At 49.6% G+C, this 18,932-nt stretch overlaps 1 protein-coding gene across 1 annotated transcript in view; it reads right to left on the bottom strand.

Moving 5' to 3' along the window:
- Window positions 1-18,932, bottom strand: part of prkd2 (protein kinase D2) — a 131,008-nt gene that overhangs the window by 3,498 nt on the left and 108,578 nt on the right. The window contains exons 11-17 of the mRNA XM_059950948.1: window positions 13,992-14,044; window positions 13,323-13,395; window positions 9,513-9,619; window positions 8,727-8,888; window positions 7,322-7,420; window positions 4,814-5,081; window positions 1,898-1,983 (exon numbers count right to left, since the gene is read on the bottom strand). Coding sequence (XP_059806931.1) covers window positions 1,898-1,983; window positions 4,814-5,081; window positions 7,322-7,420; window positions 8,727-8,888; window positions 9,513-9,619; window positions 13,323-13,395; window positions 13,992-14,044 — 848 coding nt within the window. The remainder of the gene's footprint in view (window positions 1-1,897; window positions 1,984-4,813; window positions 5,082-7,321; window positions 7,421-8,726; window positions 8,889-9,512; window positions 9,620-13,322; window positions 13,396-13,991; window positions 14,045-18,932) is intronic.

Genomic DNA, 18,932 nt, shown 5'->3' with positions numbered 1-18,932 from the left:
AGGTACAGAGATGATAGAAACATAGAAAACCTACCACAAAATACAGGCCTTTCGGCCCACAAAGTTGTGCCAAACATGTCCTTACCTTAGAACTACCTAGGGTTACCCATAGCCCTCTATTTTTCTAAGCTCCATGTACCCATCCAGGAGTCTCTTAAAGACCCTATCGTATCCACCTCCACCACCGTCGCCGGCAGCCCATTCCACACACTCACCACTCTGAGTAAAAAACTTACCCCTGACTTCCCTCTGTACCTACTTTCAGGGGTAAGTTTTTTTACTCAGAGTGGTGAGTGTGTGGAATGGGCTGCCGGCGACGGTGGTGGAGGTGGATACGATAGGGTCTTTAAGAGACTCCTGGATGGGTACATGGAGCTTAGAAAAATAGAGGGCTGTGGTAACCCTAGGTAATTTCTAAAGTAAGTACATGTTTGGCTAATAACTAAGGATGTGGATTGTGCTAATGTGGTAACAGGGAATTGCAAAGATTCACAGAATGCGGAAGTGACAGACCAAAGTTTCAGGAACTTGACTAATGACGTTGTAGTGAGTGAGCACCCATTGCTGTGATGGAAATCGGATTGATTGATTTACTTACAGAGCGGAATAAGCCCTTCTGGCACTTTGAGCCACGCTGCCCAGCAACCCCCAATTTAACCTGACCCTATCATGGGACATTAACCTACCAGCGGTGCGCCTTTGAAACCGGAGCACCCGGAGGAAACCCACGCGGTCACGGGGAGAATGTACAAACTCCTCACAGGCAGTGGCGGGAATTGAACTCGGGTCGCCCGTGCTGAGCTACAGTGAAAAGCTTGTCTTGCATACCACTCATACAGATATGGGACGCCACGTGGCATAGTGGTTGGCACAGCACTGTACCATGCCGGCGACCCAGGTTCCATTCCCGCCACTGCCTGTGAGGAGTCTGTACGTTCTCCCCGTGACCGCGTGGGTTTCCTCCGGGTGCTCCGGTTTCCTCCCACAGCCCAAAGACATACCGGTTGGTAGGTTAATAATTGTTATTAATTAGGCTTAATAACTAGGCTCTGATTAAATCAGGTGATAAGGTCACAGCTAGATATATTGTGAGGTCAAGAACGCATGTTAACGCACATGGTGGGGAAGAAACTCTCCTTTAGCCTGGTAGTACATGCCCTCAGACAAACTCTTCTCCCTCCTGCCGTCTGGGGAAAGGCTCCGAAGCATTTGGGCTCTAACGACCAGACTATGCAACAGTTTCTTCCCCCAAGCTATCAGACTCCTCAATACCCAGAGCCTGGACTGACACCTTACTGCCCTATTGTCCTGTTTATTATTTATTGTAATGCCTGCACTGTTTTGTGCACTTTACGCAGTCCTGGGTAGGTCAGTAGTCTAGTGTAGTTTTTTTTCTGTGCTGTTTTTTATGTAGTTCAGTCTACTTTTTGTACTGTTTCATGTAACACCATGGTCCTGAAAAACGTTGTCTCGTTGTTACTGTGTACTGTACCAGCAGTTATGGTCAAATTGACAATAAAAGTGACTTGACTTTCCAGGTTTTGCATCTTCTACTGAGAGGATGTCCCATCTAAGGTCATCCCACTTTGGCCACAACTCTCCAAGCTTTCATGACCCGTGCACACACTCCCAAACCTCACTCTGGTAAGAGTGCAGCATCGACAGGCTTTGTCAGCCAGGGGCCGGTGAGAGAATCACACCGGCATCGACCAGGCGCTTCGAAAAGCATTGGACGGGAGATGGGAGGCGCGGGGAGAGGTTCCCGGGGTGCTTGGCCGCAAAGTGGCAGCGGAGGCGATGGGCCCAAGCCCAGCAGGGCAGCGTTGAACCCACTGCTCCCGGGCTCAGTCTTACCACCGGCTTGACAGGTTCCCAGCCAATCCGTCCAGCACGTTACCTGCAGGAAAGGGTGGCTCAACGACTTGTCCACACTGTATCGTTTCCTCATCTTCACTTGCAGCAGGTTGTTGATGAGGTCGATGCCTGAAGGACAGAACAGATCACGACAGGGCAGAAAAGTCTGAAGGGGTGCTGGGAATGTTCCCAGGACAGGAACAGTTGTGGTTGGTACAGTGCTGTGCAAATCTCCTAGGCTTGTACTGTATACTCCTAGGCTTACCTTTTATGTAATTTTATGTTTTGCACTGTACTGCTGCCACAAAAAAAAAACAAATTTCATGACAGATGTGAGTGATGATAAACCTGATTCTGATCTGGGTCTCTATTGTGGACTGAGAGTGGGAAGGGGGCAGGGAGAGGGGAATCATGGTTGGAAAAGGGGAAGGGAGAGGGAAGCACCGGAGAGACATTCTGTAATGATCAATAAACCAATTGTTTGGAATCAAATGACCTTGCCTGGTGTCTCAGGGCTGGGTGTGTCTGCACCCACACGACCCCCCCATCCCTGACACTCCTTCTCTGCCACCGGTCCCACACCCCTCCCACGGTGCTCCACCCTCGTCATTCCCAATATCCTTTGCTCCTGCCAGGTTTACAAACTCACTCTCCGCTCCACGTTGACAAATACAGGACTGTGCAAAAGTCTTAGGCACCCTAGTGATATATATTGTGCCCCAGGGTTTTGCTAAGTGCTGTACAAGAGTAAAATCTCCTTAGTACTGTCTGATCACCCTGTCAAAGCACAAACAGTACAGGTTAGATACAGAGTGAAGCTCCCTCTACACTGTCCCATCACACACTCCCAGGACAGGGACAGCACGGGTTAGATACAGAGTGAAGCTCCCTCTACACTGTCCCATCACACACTCCCAGGACAGGGACAGCACGGGTTAGATACAGAGTGAATCTCCCTCTACACTGTCCCATCACGCACTCCCAGGACAGGGACAGCACGGGTTAGATACAGAGTGAAGCTCCCTCTACACTGTCCCATCACACACTCCCAGGACAGGGACAGCACGGGTTAGATACAGAGTGAAGCTCCCTCTACACTGTCCCATCACACACTCCCAGGACAGGGACAGCACGGGTTAGATACAGAGTGAAGCTCCCTCTACACTGTCCCATCACACACTCCCAGGACAGGGACAGCACAGTTTAGATACAGAGGGAAGCTCGCTCTACACTGTCCCATCACACACTCCCCAGGACAGGGACAGCACGGGTTAGATTCAGAGTGAAGCTCCCTCTACACTGTCCCATCACTCACTCCCAGGACAGGGACAGCACGGGTTAGATACAGAGTGAATTTCCCTCTACACTGTCCCATCACACACTCCCAGGACAGGGACAGCACAGGTTAGATACAGAGTGAAACTCCCTCTACACTGTCCCATCACACACTCCCAGGACAGGGACAGCACGGGTTAGATACAGAGTGAAGCTCCCTCTACACTGTCCCATCACACACTCCCAGGACAGGGACAGCACGGGTTAGATACAGAGTGAAACTCCCTCTACACTGCCCCATCACAGGACAGTGCAGACTGGGAGGTTGAAGTCACTCAGGGGAATGTCTGGTTGATTTGCCACTGGAGACCAAGCTGCCAATTCATGGGTCCAGGTTGTGGCCAGCTGAGGGCTCTGTCCAAGCTAATTGCCTACCCTGAACTGGGGTTATGCCTGTGCCCCTGCAGAAGGGGCAACACAGAATCCATGGATACAATGAGAGATTTCAAAGATCAGTGGAGACTTCAAGGGCGCGAGTATATTCCATAAGAGCATTAGACATAGGAGCAGAATTTAGCCATTTGGACTAGCAAGTCTGCTCCGCCATTTCATCATGTCTGATCCATTTCCCTCCCAGCCTCATTCTCCTGCCTTCTCCCACAACCTTTCACACCTTAACTAATCAAGAACCTATCAACGTCCGCCTTAGTTGCACCCAGTGATCTGGCCTGTCCGCAGACTCACTACCCTGAGGCTAGAGAAATTCCTCCTCATCTCTGTTCTAAGTGGACGTCCCTCTATTTTGAGGCCGTGATCTCTGGTCCTGGACTGCCCTAGCAAAGGAAGCACCCTCTTCACATCCACTCTATGGAGGCATTTCAATATTCAATAGGTTTCAATGAGACTCCCCCCTCATTCATCTAAACTCCAGTGTGTAGGCCCAGAGCCTTCAATCGCTGTTCCCGTGATAATCTTTTCATTCTCGAGAATCCCCTCTGAATCCTCTCCAAAGTCAGCAGGTCCTTCCTTAGAGAAGGGGCCCAAAACTGGTCACAGGCTTCACCAGGGCCTCTTACAGTCTCAGCTTTACACCTGTTAATAGGGATGACTGCGTTTTCATTCGAGCTTGCTGACTGTAGATCGTGTGTGCCGTGGGCTACTTCAGTAAAGTTGTAATTCTGCCATCACAGGCAAAAAAAAAACCCTCCGCTGGAAAAGGGAACGAAAAGGGCAGGAAATCTGAAACTTAAGAGATTCCGCAGAGCTACACAAACAAAATGGTGGAGAAAGTCCACGGCTTGTTCTAACGAGCGTTGTGAGCACGCTATGGTGGCATCAGAACGTGCGGCTGCCCCAGGTTCAATGTTCTACTTAATATCAGAGTGTACAACCTGAAATTCTTACTCTCCACGGACAGCCACGAAACAGGGAAAAAAACATCCCAAAGAATGAATGAGAAGAAAAACGTTAGAATTCTAACAATATATTTCACCATACATTTCAATGGACCCATGATAAATAAACTGGAATCTATATCTTGATGCTTGATGTTAGCCAGGACGGCAGCGATTCAGGCCCGAAATGTCACCTCTCCATAGATGCTGCCTGACCTGCCACGCTCCTCCTGCACTGAGTGTGTGTCGCTCAGGAAAACAGCGGGTCTGATACAGAGACGGTAACATACCTTCACGCGAGATCTCCCTCCAGGGGTTGGGGGGATACATGAAGGCAGCGTTCTGAATCTGGTCGTTGATGTCTTCATCCTCGTTGAAGGGGAAGGTGCCGCTGAGGCTGACGTACATAATCACCCCGACGGACCACATGTCCAGCGAGCGGTTGTAGCCCTTGTTCAGCAGCACCTCGGGTGCGAGGTAGGCCGGCGTCCCCACCACCGATCGGCGGAACGACTTCTCCCCGATGATGCGCGCAAAACCAAAGTCGCAGAGCTTCACCTGAGAACCGGGAGTCATCCCCGGGTGTGGGTGGGGGGGGGTGGTGTGGGGAGGGAGAGAGAGGCAGGGAGAGAGGGGGAGGGAGGGGAGAGAGAGGGGAGGGAGAGAGAGGGGGAGGGAGAGAGAGGCAGGGAGAGAGGGGGAGGGAGGGGAGAGAGAGGGGAGGGAGAGAGAGGGGGAGGGAGAGAGGGGGAATGAGAGAAGGGGGGAAGAGACAGGGGAGAGAGAGGGAAGGGGAGGGAGAGGGAGAGAGAAGGGGGAGAGAGTGGGGGAGAGTGGGTGAAGAGAGGGGGAGAGAGTGGGGAGAGAGAGGAAAGGAGGAGAGAGGGGGAGAGAGAGAGGAAAGGAGAGGGGAGAAGGTGGTGGGAAGGAAGAGAGAGAGGAGTGAGGAGATGTTAGAAGGGAATGAGGGTGGGTGGCAAATGGGGTGGGCAAGGCAGCAAGGTGAGAGAGAGAGAGAGAGAGAGAGAGAGATTGAAACACAGAGATAAACTTACACCCTAGTTTGTAATCACCTGAGATTACAGCGACAGCTACGAACACAGACCAGCTGAAAATACCCTGCCCCAATTTTAAACGGGGCCATTATCTCCCGCAAGGTTTTAATTCCAAGATTCTAGCTGCAGTTGCGTTTTCTCTGAGCAGGCTTCAACACCCAAGTGACCCAGGCAGAGAGACTCTGCAAACCATTCTAGTCCCTGACCCATTTCTGAAACTGGGGGCCACAGTTTCTAGTCATTTCCAATAAAGAGGGTCACAATATGAATCCTCTCGGGGTACAACTGGGGAGTGAAGTGAGCTTGGCTCGATCCAATTGCCCCTCTCTACCCTTGTGTGTGGGAAGCTCGGTGGCCAAGGTTTGCCAAGCCATTAGAAAACCTCTCTGACCCTGGGGCTGCAGAGGATCGCCACGTCCAAGATAGTTTCTCCCAAGGGCAGGACCCATTAAAGAGAGAGTTAGGCTCCTGTAAAGAAAAGGAGTGAAAGGTATGTGGAGTTGAGATTACAATCAGGTCAGCCGTTACTTTAGCAGGGGTGGAGAACCTATGGCACCCGTGCCCAAAACGGCACGCACAAGAATTTTTTCGGCACACTGCCTGCAGCGCTGCCCCTCAACTCTCTAAACCCCACCCATGATAAAATGATACATTATGAGTACTTTTACGCCCAAATGAAGCAGCAAGTGGTCTTTAGCAACCCAAAAGCAGTGAGACGTTTCCACTGAAAACACCTCACTCCATCTTGTGCCAGTGAAATGATTGTGAGAACATGCGACGTTGGTTAATACCTTTTGAAATGCGGGCAGACCTGGTGTGCACATCAGTATTCGGGTAGTAAATAGTTATAGTGACAGCACAGTTTATAAATACAACTTTTTTTTAAAGATTAGTAAGTTTTGAAGAGGTTTTTCAGGATATTCCATTTATGTCAGTGTCTCTGCTATATCTTTATACGTACCCCAACAACGGATACACGTTTGATGTTGGCGGTGTTTGCCGAGCTTGCAGACCGGTCAGTGAGGCTTCCTCAGTGCGCAGCTGTTGGTGTTTCTCCCTGGGGAGCGCTCGTACGTATATAGCCCTCCACAACCGCCACCCCCACGTTTGCTTGCCTCGGTCCTGACTGGCTACCCCTTCAGCTCTAAGGGTCCCCTAGATGGCAACTACTCTGACATGTTTGCTTTCTCTCCTGATAACTCCGTAAAGACAGCGAGACAGATGCCTCCCATGGACCCCTGAAAGCCAAAGAAACATGAGCCAATAGAATTCAAAGGTCAACCGAAGGGGTAGCCAATCAGGACGGAGGCAAGCGAATAGGGGCCTATATAAACATGAGCACTCCCAACTCCAGCTACCAGAGCTACCAGTATTGACCATCCTCCTCAAAAATACACATAAATAAGGAACAGGGCAACCATTTTCCATAAAAACGTCCATAATCATTGTCACTCGTTCATTAAGCAGTAATAATCTCTGCTTAAAATTACAGGAGAAAAATTAGTTATTTTAGAAGATTATTGCTGATTGTCATTTAACTAACAGAGGGAGTTCATTAAGCAACCATTGATTCTTCCACAGCCAAACACCCGGCCGACAAATACTCCGAGGGCCACTCGACCCGAGTACTGAGTGGATAGAGTGCCCGGTTTTTGGGGTTTGGGTGGGAGGTCTGGAACCAAAAGCAGTCTGGGGAACCCAAGATGGAGATAAGCAGCCATCTTGGTCGCCGCGGCTACCCACCTGGGGAAAGGGATCGGCCGATGCCAGCAGCACGTTCTCCGGCTTGAGGTCGCAGTGAACGATGTTCTTGAAGTGCAGGTGACGGAGGGCGACCAGGATCTGTGAAGAGTGAGAGGTACCGCCTTGTTAAAGAGCTGCCTCAAGGAGGAGTCAAGGAGAGGGAGAGGGGCAGGGGGAGGGAGAGGGGGAGGGGCAGGGGGAGGGAGAGGGGGAAGGGGGAGGGAGAGGGGGAAGGGGCAGGGGAGGGGGAGGGGGAATACAAAACCCTGGGAGGGACCAGACCAACTGTCCTGCTTCCCAGCTCGGAGGTGGAAAGGTGCTGGAGGAACTCAGCAAGGGGCATTGGTGACCTTAAGATGTAGGACCAGGATTAGGCCATTCAGCCCATCGAGTACTGAGTACAGGAGTTGGGATGTTATTTTGAAGTTGTATGAGATATTGGTGAGGCATAATTTGGAGTATTATGTGCAGTTTTGGTCACCTACCTACAGGAAAGATGTAAACAAGCTTGAAGGAGTACAAGAGTATGTTGCTGGGTCTGGAGGACCTGAGTTATAAGGAAAGATTGATTGGTTTGGACTTTGTTCCTTAGAACGTAGAAGACTGAGAGGAGATTTTACAAAGATATACAAAATCATGAGGGGTATAGACAGGGTAAATGCAAGCAGGTTTTTTCCACCGAGGTTGGGTGGGACGACAACCAGAGGTCATGGGTTGAGGGTGAAAGGTGAAAAGTTTAAGAGGAATGCGAGGGGAAACTTCTTCACTCCGAGGGTAGTGAGAGCAGGGAACGAGCTGCCAGCTCAAGTGGTGCATTTGAGCTCGATTTCAACGTTTAAGAGAAGTTTGGATAGGTACATGGTAGGGAGGGGTACAGAGGGCTATGGTCCTGGTGCAGGTTGATGGGAGTAGACAAGTTATAAGTGGTTCGGCACAGACTAGATGGGCCGAAGGGCCTATTTCTGCACTTTTCTATGATTTTAGGTGACAAATCTGAATCAGGCTCCTGTACCTCCTGCTTGAAGAGGGCATGTCCTGGGTGGTTAGGATCCTTAATTGCAGATGCCAAGAGTTCTGAAGTTCCTGCATTAATTAACAAGCTTTGGGAGTATTTAACAGAGTTGGGGTGGTGAGGTCCTCAGCTTTAGACCTCTGACTGTGCAGGCAGGATGAAGACGATGCTAACAGCTAATCATCGTATTTTGTCCCGGAGGTAGTGATGAGTGAAACACATACAGAATCAGTGATCGAAGGTCACTTCCTGCCGCTGCCTGCGAGGAGTTTGCACGCCCTCCGGTTTCCTCCCGCAGTCCAAAGACGCACCGGTCAGCGGGTCAACTGCTTACGTGATGTAATTGGGCGACATGGGCTCATTGGGGCAAAACTGAGGGAAAGGGCCGGTTACCTGTGTGATCATGAACTTGGTTATCCTCTCTGGCAGTCGCCCCTTCTCGCTGGACAGGATCATCTCCAGCATGTCACCGTGCAGCTTCTCCATGACGACAAAGACCTTCTCGGGCGTCTCGAACATGCATTCCAGGTTGACCACTCCGGAGTGACACAGGCCCTGAAGGAGGAGGAGGAAAAGGGCATCGGTCAGACCATACTTGGGAGAATCATGACCAGTTTGGGGCCCCTTACCTAGATCTCGGGAATAAAAGGGTTAATGTATGAGGGGTGTTTGATGGCTCTGGGCCTGTACTCACTGGAGTTTAGAAGAATGAGGGGGATCCCACTGCAACCTTTCGAATATAGCGAGACTTAGATAGGATGGTTTTGGAGAGGATGTTTCCTAAAGTGGGGGAGTCTAGCGCCAGAGAGCACGGTGTCAGAATACAAAACCCTTTAGGACAGAGACGAGGAGGAATTTCTTTAGCCAGAGAGCGGTGAATCTGTGGAAATCATTGCCACACATGGCTGTGAAGGCCATTGGGTATATTTAAACCAGAGGGTTATAGGTTCTTGACTAGCAAGGGCATCAAAAGTAACAGGGACAAGGCTGGAGATTGGGGTTAGGAAGGTTAATAATTCAGCCATGATGGAATGGTGAAGCAGATCTCGATGGGCCAAATTCCCTAATTCTGCTCTGATATCTTACGGTCTCACGTTATAGTGCAGGTGTCCTACCCCCCCCCCCACCCCGTCACTGCCCATCTGGATGAGGGAGGGTTCCCTCTCGCGCCCAGCTGACCTGGAGGATGGCCACCTCGTTGCGGAGCTGACTCTCCTGCTTCGTCGGGAATCGCAGCTTGTCGATCACCTTGATGGCCACGTCCCGGCTGGACTCTCGGTGCTTGCCTGGAAATGAAGCGCAAAGGCATCGACCTGAGAAGGGAGGCCACTCAGCCCATCGGGCCCCGTGCTAGCTCTTTGCAAGACCCATCCACCATTACAGACCGTGTCCTGTTGACATTTTATGTTCTGTGCATATATTAATCCCACCTCCTTGCTCATTCCCCAACACCCGAGGACTGGGTGTAGGACTGGGACAAGCGGATGCTCGATTCAAAATTCAAGTTCATATATCAAAACATACAGTACTGTGCAAATGTCTAAGGCACATATCTAAAAGCCAGGATGTCTAGGACCTTTGCACAGTACTGAGTAGCTTTATGTATTGCACTGTACTGCTGCTGCAAAAAGAGATCATGACATAAATGAGTGACAATTAACCTGATTCTGATCTGGGTCTCTATTGTGGACTGAGAGTGGGAAGGGGGCTGGGAGAGGGGTATCATGGTTGGGAAAAGGGGAAGGGAGCAGGAAGCAACGGAGAGACATTCTGTAATGATTGTTTGGATTCAGATTGCCTTGCCTGGTGTCTCAGGGCTGGGCGTGTCTGCAAACGCACCAACCCCTGGGACTCCGCCTCTGTCCTCCCACGACGCTCCACCCTCGCCATTCCCAACACCCTCTGTTCCTGCCAGATTTACAAACTCGCTCTCCGCTCCATGTCGACAAATACTGTCCCGTGCAGAAGTCTCAGGCTCATATACATAGTTAGGGTGCCTGAGACTTTTGGGCGGGACTGCACAGTGAAATGCATCATTAGCGCAAACGAGCAACACGCCCAAGGCAGTGCTGGGGCCACACTTCCGCTGCACACCCACAACGCTCAGCAGAACGACTCAGAACACGACCGCAGCAGGACAAGCCCCAGTCACGCGCACACGCCGTCCTTCAACCCCAGCCGACTCCGAGTCAGGCCTTCAGGCACAGGGCTCCAACTCGCACAGACTCGGTTCCAGGCAGTGGACCTCCTCCTCCGGACTTTGGGCCCCGTTCCCAGGACGGTCCGCATGGACTCAATGGGTCAAATGGCCCATTTCCATGAATCTATGACTTTTCCCATCAATTACTTATCCAATTCCCTCTTGAAAAGAAACTTTAAATCGTCTCCCCTCCCTCCCTCAACTCAAGAGATCTCTGAGGTATCTTTGACAGAGGACATCGAAAAAGACAAACTCAGTCCAGACATTATATTGGAACCCTCAGGTATTTTGGCCTCAGTACCAGGGGTGCTGGTGTGGGAGCACTGATGCCTTTGAACAGAAAATCCTACAAAAGGTAGTGGATTCAGCCCCGTACATCTCAGGTAAAACTCTCCCAGCCATTGAGCACATCTACATGAAACACTGTTGTAGGAAAGCAACATCCATCATCTGGGACCCCCACCACCCAGGTCATGGTTTCTTCTCACTGCTGCCATCAGGTAGAAGGTACAGGAACATCAGGACTCACACCACCAGGTTCAGGAATAGTTACCACCCCTCAACCATCAGGCTCTTGAACAAAAGGGTTAACTACACTCACTTGCCCATCCACTGAGATATTCCCACAGCCAATGATCTCACTTTAAGGACTCTTTATCTCATGTTCTCGTTATTTATTGCTATTTGTTTATATTTGCATTGGCACAGTTTGTTGCCTTCTGCACTCTGGTTGATCTTTCATTGAGCCTGTTACAGTTACTGTTCCATAGATTTGTTTAATATGCCCGCAGGAAGATGTATGTCGGGGTTGTACGTGGAGAGGTAGATGCACTCTGATGATAAAATTCCCTTTGAACTTTGGTGCTGCTCTGATTCCTGGACCCACGCCTGCTTTCATCTCAATGGGGCAACAGCAGGAAGTGGTGGGAGGGCTGGGTGAGGTTCTGGTGACATTTCAGTGGAGCCCTGCAGGAAAACGCTCGGACTCCCATAAGGGTGAGCTCACTTGGTCACACGTACACCGAGAGGCACTGGTTTGTGTCAGTCTGACGATGTGTTGGGGGCAGCCCGGAGGGCCCACCATGCTTCCAGTGCCAACATACATACAATCACAGAGAGGTTCAGCGCAGAAACAGGCCTTTGGGCCCATCTAGCCCATGCTGAACCATTTAAACTGCCTGCTCCCATCAACCTGCACCAGCCCTCCGCACCCCTACCATCCATGTAATATCCAAACATTGAAATCGAGCTCACATGCATCATTTGTGCTGGCAGCTCGTTCCACCCTCTGAGTGAAGACGTTTCTCCTCTGTTCCCCTTAAAATTTACACCTTTCACCTTTAACCCATCGTCAGTCAGTGGAAAAAGCCTGTCTATACCCCTCATAATCTTGTATACCTCTATCAAATCTCAATCTACTACGTTCTAACCTATTCAGTCTTTCCTTATAACCCAGGTCCTCCAGACCTGTAGATTTTCTCTGTACGATACAGTGCCCACTGAAGATCAGTAAGTCTTCAGAATGTGGGAGGAAATCCAAGCACCCATTCAACCCGGTCGGTCACTCGGGGGCGAATGTGCAAACTGCTATAGACAGTGACAGCAATCAAACCCCGTCTGGTGATCTCAGGCACTGTGAAGAGATTGTGCTAACTGCTGTGCTGATGTCCGGTCTTACTCATTGACCACAGCCCTGCTTTCAAGGCAGCCATTCCCAACAAGAATTTCTACAGATACACCGTGGAGAGCACCCTAACTGGCTGCATCACCCTCAGGTATGGGTCTCAGGAGGGAGGCCACCACACAGGGTCGGAGTAAGCTGCGCAGAGTTGTGAACTCAGTCCGCTTCATCATGGGCGCCAGCCTCTGTCGTATCCAGGATATCTGCAAGGAGCGACGCCTCTTAAAGGCAGCCTCCATCATTAAAGACCCCCATCACGCAAGATCATCGTTACCATCAGGGAGGAGGAACAGGAGCCTGAAGACACACACTCAATGATTCAGAACAGCTTCTTCCCCTCTGCCATCCGATTCCTGAATGGACACTGAACCCGTGAACACTACCTCACTACTTGTTTATTTCTATTTTTGCATTACTTATTAAATTTTTCTTTTAAAAATATATATTTACTTCCTACTGTAATTTTTATTATTATGCATTCCAAAGTATTGCTGCTACATAACAAATTTCACAAGGAACGTCAGAGATATTAAACCTGATTTTGGTTCTGAATAAAGTGTAGAAGTTACAGTAAAAGTGCAGTGCAGGTAAACAATTAATAACTTTATTTATTTGGTACCTTTCCTGCTTTAAGATGCAGGCTCATAGATTGTAAAGATATGTGAATCGGGCTAAGTTGAGTTGCTCTCCGATCTTGGCAATTTGCTTGCAAAATGTTTCATTACCATACGGTGAGACATCGTCACTGCACAATTAACAGCGCAGTGACAATGTCTCCTCATATTGGGACGAAACGTTTGCAAATAAATCACCAAGATCGGAGAATAACTCAACCCAGCCATCAACCACCTGAGCTACAATAGCCTTCCAAATTATTTCCAACGTGTATCAATAAAGTCATAAAAATACGACACAAAATTAAAAATCATAAACAAAGACAAACATTATTCAAAATGAAATGTAATCAAATAAGCCAAATTATACAATCATCATCAGGCATTAAATTCAGTGCAAGACCATAGGCTGAGCGGGTAACAGCAGGCTGCCGGGCTCCAGCTGAGTCTCTGTCCTTCAGCCCTGTTATACCGTACGTTGAAAGTTCACCCACCTCCATAAACGATACCAAACTGTCCAGATCCGAGAACCTCATCTGCAAAGATCTGGTAGACGGTGGCGATGTCCTAGTGAGAGAGAAGCAGAGAAAGTGGTCTGAGACGCATGACAGATCGGACTGAGATGGGGCTGAGAGCTACCTGTGTACTGGTATTGCCCCAATGTGGAGGGCATCAAAGAGGCCAAATGTCTGGGTACAGGTGGCACCCAGTCAATGGAACAGGGACAGCACGAGTTAGATACAGAGTGAAGCTCCCTCTACACTGTCCCATCACACACTCCCAGGACAGGGACAGCATGGGTTAGATACAGAGTGAAGCTCTCTCTACACTGTCCCATCACACACTCCCAGGACAGGGACAGCACGGGTTAGATACAGAGTGAAGCTCCCTCTACACTGTCCCATCACACACCCCCAGGACAGGGACAGCACGGGTTAGATACAGAGTGAAGCTCCCTCTACACTGTCCCGTCACACACTGCATTGGTTAACGATAGGGTAAAGCTCCTCCTACACATCCACCTCCTGTATCTTCACTGAAATCGGACACAGGCCTCTGCGGAACAAGCGAGGTAGTGCTTCTCCTACCTACCGATGTTGGACTAATAGTTGAGGAGGAAGCGTGTGACCGCCAGCTGAATGAGTAACGCTGACTTCACTCACCACGTTCTCCTGGATTTGGCTGTTGGTCATGGAGAATGTGACAGAAGCTTGTCCTGCAGACCGAAAAAAGAGGAGTCAAAATACACACACACAACATTGGGGATATAGGAGCAGAATTGGATTATTCGCTTCATTGAGTCTGCTCCACCATTCTATCATGGCTGAAGTTTTCAACCCCATCTCTCTGTAGCCTGAATCCATTTAACTAATCATGTACCAACTGTCTCCACCATCTGCGTCTAAACCAGGGACTCCTCTCCTTTTTTGCCTTTACCAGTGGACCCCAATTTAGGATCCCCTGCTCTAAACTCTTTTCATCCATGTACTCGCTCGTATACTCTCAGTGGCTGCTTCACTGGGCATCTCCTGTCCCTAATAAAGTGGCCACTGAGAGTGCGTCCAAGGTCTTTTGCTGCTGTGGCCTGTCAAGGTTCGATATGTTGTGTGTTCAGAGATGCTCTTCTGCACACCACTGTTGTAACGGGTGGTGATTTGACTTACTGTTGCCTTCAACCAGACTGACCCTTCTCCTCTGATCTCTCTCATTAACAAGGCTTTTTCACTCTTGGAATTGCTGCTCACTGGATTATTTTTGTTTGTCACACCATTCTGTGTAAACTCTAGAGACTGTTGTGTGTGAAAATCCCAGGAGATCAGCAGATTCCGAGATACTCAAACCACCCCATCTGGCACCAACAATCATTCCACGGTCAAAGTCACAGATCACATTTCTGCCCCATCCTGATGTTTGGTCTGAACAACAACTGAACCTCATGACCGTGTCTGCGTGCTTTCATGCATTGAACTGCTGCCACACGATTAGCTGATTGATATTTGCGTTAATGAGCAGGTGTACAGGTGTATCTAATAGCGTGGCCGTTGAGTGTACTTCATAAATGTATCTAACACACCTGCCTCAACTAACTCCATCGCTCTCATGTGGCAAAAGAATCAAAGGGTTAATAATTAATAACGGGAATGGGTGGCTAATGCATGAGGAGCTGTGGGATTGATGGATAACTGCGCTAGTAGCTAGTAACGAGCTGATGGGCTGAATGTGTCACAAGTGTTTGGGCACTGAGAGCGCAATTCCTTTGAGCTTCCAGTAGGTGGTGCCACTACACTACTTTTCCAAACCAGACAATGAAGGTATTTACGTACACAGGTCCTGTGCCTTATCCTTCTTTTGCTAACAGGAATTTGCCCTGGTAGAATTAACAGATCACCACCCTTGCCACCTATCCCGAGACGTCAACTGTTTATTCCTCTCCACAGATGCTGCCTGACCCAAAACGTGTGGCTCAGATTTCCCGTAACTGCGGACTTACTCTTGCTTGCTGCCTGACCTGCTGAGCTCCTCCAGCGTTTTGCTCTCCAGACTTGCAGCATCTGCAGAACCCCTTGTGTTTTCAGTAAGGGGGATCTGTCCCTGCTGGTGGATGGTTCAGTAATAAGGGGAGGGAGTTTTTCCCTGCGGTTAGCGCAACGCTTTGACGGCTCGGGGAATTCCAGTGTTTGGAGTTCAATTCTGGCACTGTTTTGTAAGGATTCTCTGTCTGCGCTCCCCGTGGAATCGGGGGGGTGCTCCAGTCTCCTCCCACAATCCAAAGATGTACTGGGTAGGTTAGCTGGTCATTGTAAATTGTGCCACGGTCAGGTTAGGGTTAATCGGGGTTGTGGGGTCGCTGGGGTGACGTGGCTCGAAGGGGCCTTCTCTGCACTGTATCGCTAAATAATTAAAAGAAAGGGAAGATTTCTCATCCAAAAGTCATTGGTGTCTGGAACACTCTGCCAAAAAGTATGGCGGGAGCAGGTTTCAATAATAACACAAGAGACTAGACGCTGGAACCTGGAGCAGCACATAAAAAGGCCGAGGAACTCAGGCGGCACGGTAGCGTAGTGGTTAGCACAATGGTTTACAGTACAGGCGACCAGGGTTCAATTCCCACCGCTGCCTGTAAGGAGTTTGTATGTTTCCTCCCACAGTCCAAAGATCTACATTGGTAGGTTGTAAGTTGTCCCAGGAGTCCTAGGATTAAATCGGGGTATCGCTTGCAGGGTGGGAAGGGCCTGTTCCGTGCTGTATCTCAGCAGAGAAAAACCACTCACGGGTCAGGCAGCACACATGGCGGGATGGTGGTGGGTGGGGGGACGGCAAGGATGGACAGTCCATGATTTGAGCTGGAGAGGTCTCATTTCTACACCTTGCTAAAAGGAACCAGACTAAGGTTAAGGCAACAGAGATCTGTTTGGGTATAAAATTAAAACCTGCCCTACCCCAACAGTAGCCGATGCGAGGCCTACGAATGTTTCTTTCACACCTGCCCCATGATGCATTGGAGGACCCCATGCATTACCGTGCTTTATTTATGCAGGACTGGGCTTCGGCACTTTTATCACAGGGTCCTTTCTGACTCAGCTCGAAGGATTCCCAGCAAGGAATCGAACCCCAATGGATCCTTGGGAGGTCAAAATGGCATTGGGCTAAACTGCAGCAGCCTCTCTGGGTCCAACAAATGTTATAAGTATTTGTCTTAAGTGCTTTTCTTATGATTGCAAGACCCTGTTGGACATCAACAACACAAAATCCTGTAAATCCAGTTCTTACATAAAAATGCACCTCGTTCTTTATGTCACTCTGTCAAGCTTCAGGCCATCAGCAGGCCAGGCAGCATCTATGGAAAAGAGTGAACAGTCGATGCTGTGGGCCGAGACCCTCTCTCGTTATAGAGAGGGACCCTCGATTCACATCTGATGAAGGGTCTCGGCCTGAAACGTTGACTGTTACACTTTTCCACAGGCGCTGCCTGACCTGCTGAGCTCCTCCAGCATTTTGTGTGTGTGTGTGTGTGTGTTGCTCTGGATTTCCAGCATCTGCCTGCTTTCTCTGGTTTGTGATCTTCAGGCTGTGACACTCAGGGACTTGTGCTAACAGTATTTTGTGACCGTACGTGCTGGGCCGTAACGATATGAGCTGTGTGTGATATACGCATTGCGTTCCACCCCTCGGCCCCAGAGGGACAATGTTTCGTTTAAGCCATATACATGTGTGGGTGAATGACAATAACCTTGAACTTGAATTTTCACAGGGAAATTTCTTGAGTTTTCATAGGGAGCACTGTAGGACAAGGGGGCATAAAGTCCTGTGCAGAAGTCTTAGGCACATAGATATGCAGGGTGCCTAAAACTTTTGCACAGTACTGTGCTGATTTTATGTATTACACTGTACTGTTTCATGACAGATGTGAGTGATGATAAACCTGATTCTGATCTGGGTCTCTGTTGTGGACTGAGAGTGGGAAGGGGGCAGGGAGAGGGGGATCATGGTTGGGGAAAGGGGAAGGGAGAGGGGAGGGAGCGGGAAGCACCAGAGAGACATTCTGTACTGATCAATAAACCAGCTGTTGGAATCAAATGAGCTTGCCTGGTGGCTCAGGGCTGGGTGTGTCTGCACCCGCACCACCCCAGCAACACCTTCTCTGCCACCTGCTACCCCCCTCCCACGGCGCTCCACGCTCACCATTCCCAACATCCTTCGCTCCTGCCAGGTTTACAAACTCGCTCTCCGCTCCACGTTGACAGATACAGTCCTGTGCAGTTGTCTTAGGCTCCCAGCTTTCTATTTGTGCCGAAGGGTTTTGCACAAGACTGTAGGTGGCTGCCAGGGTAATCAGGAGATTTTCCAAAGGGGCAAATGTTAAAGGTTAGAGAGGAAGGATCAAAAAGGGACCTAAATGGTAACTCTCGGTGTGTAAATGTTCTGAAGTTGGCAGAGAAATTAAATGAGGCTGGTAAATCCATGGTTATGGTAGCCAAGTGAAGCTCCCCTCACCCCACCTTCACTGAATTTTACAGGAGCACCATCGAGAGCGTCCTGACGAGCTGCATCTCCATGTCGTCTGGGAACAGCCGAGCATCGGACCGGAACTCCCGACAAAGGACTGTGAGATCGGCCGAGAGGATTGTAGGGGTCTCCCTACCACCCATTGGGGACATTTACCAGGAGCACTGTGTACGCAGGGTCCTTAGTATTATCAACGATCCCACCCGTCCACCCAGCATCCTCTTTGACTTTCTACCATCAGGCAGGAGACTCCGATGCATAAAGACAAGAACGGTCAGGATGGGAAACAGTTTCTTCCCTCAGGCCGTCAGGCTTCTGAACTCCCTGACGCCTCGCATTCAAAGAGTCACCGGATAATTTTGTATCCTACAATATGTAATTTATCCATTTGACTTTGTTTATCTTTGTAATTCATTTGTAGATTTAATTCTTACCTTCCTGAATTATTGTGTGTTATGTGTACGACTGTGAATAAGGATCCATTGCTTTCCCAGTATATATGACGAACAAACACTCCTTGGGCTTCCAGCCAGGTACAGGTGTCGACTTTAACCAACGCTTCAGTGACCAACTCTGCCATCTTCATCAGGGATGATGCCCGGGCAAGTCTAGTCTGGTGGTGTTTACACCCCCGTCGTCCATCCCTCCTGATTGGTTAGTCCTCAACCAATCAGGTTTCTGCTGTTCCACCTTGCTTACAATCGAATTCCTGTTCTTAGAGTGAGACCTTCGTCTTTGTTAAAATTCTTCTCCTCCGGTTTTATTTCAATGGCTTCCTTCGCTAGGCGGTGCAGAACAGTAGTTTTGTGTTGTCGAAGTCAGTCCTCTGGCCATTGCGGTTCCACTGCCGCTGATTTCTCGGGGTAACGCAAACAGATACACCTCCTGTGCTCCTCGATGCGGGGTTCCACCGCGCACCCCGTCTGGGTTATGCGGAGAAATCGGCGATAGCAGAACACTCCATTCGTAATGGCCATAGGGTTGACTTTGACGGCACAGAACTACTGTGCCAGGCCAGTGGCCTTTGGGACCACCTGGCGAAGGGAGCCTTTGAAATAAAACCAGAGGAGAAGAATTTTAACAAAGACGAAGGTCTC

This window comes from Hypanus sabinus, chromosome 26 (genome assembly GCF_030144855.1).
Source record: "Hypanus sabinus isolate sHypSab1 chromosome 26, sHypSab1.hap1, whole genome shotgun sequence".
Taxonomy (NCBI): domain Eukaryota; kingdom Metazoa; phylum Chordata; class Chondrichthyes; order Myliobatiformes; family Dasyatidae; genus Hypanus; species Hypanus sabinus.
Note: the sequence above shows the minus strand (reverse complement) of the source record. Positions and strands in the feature narration are given on the sequence as shown.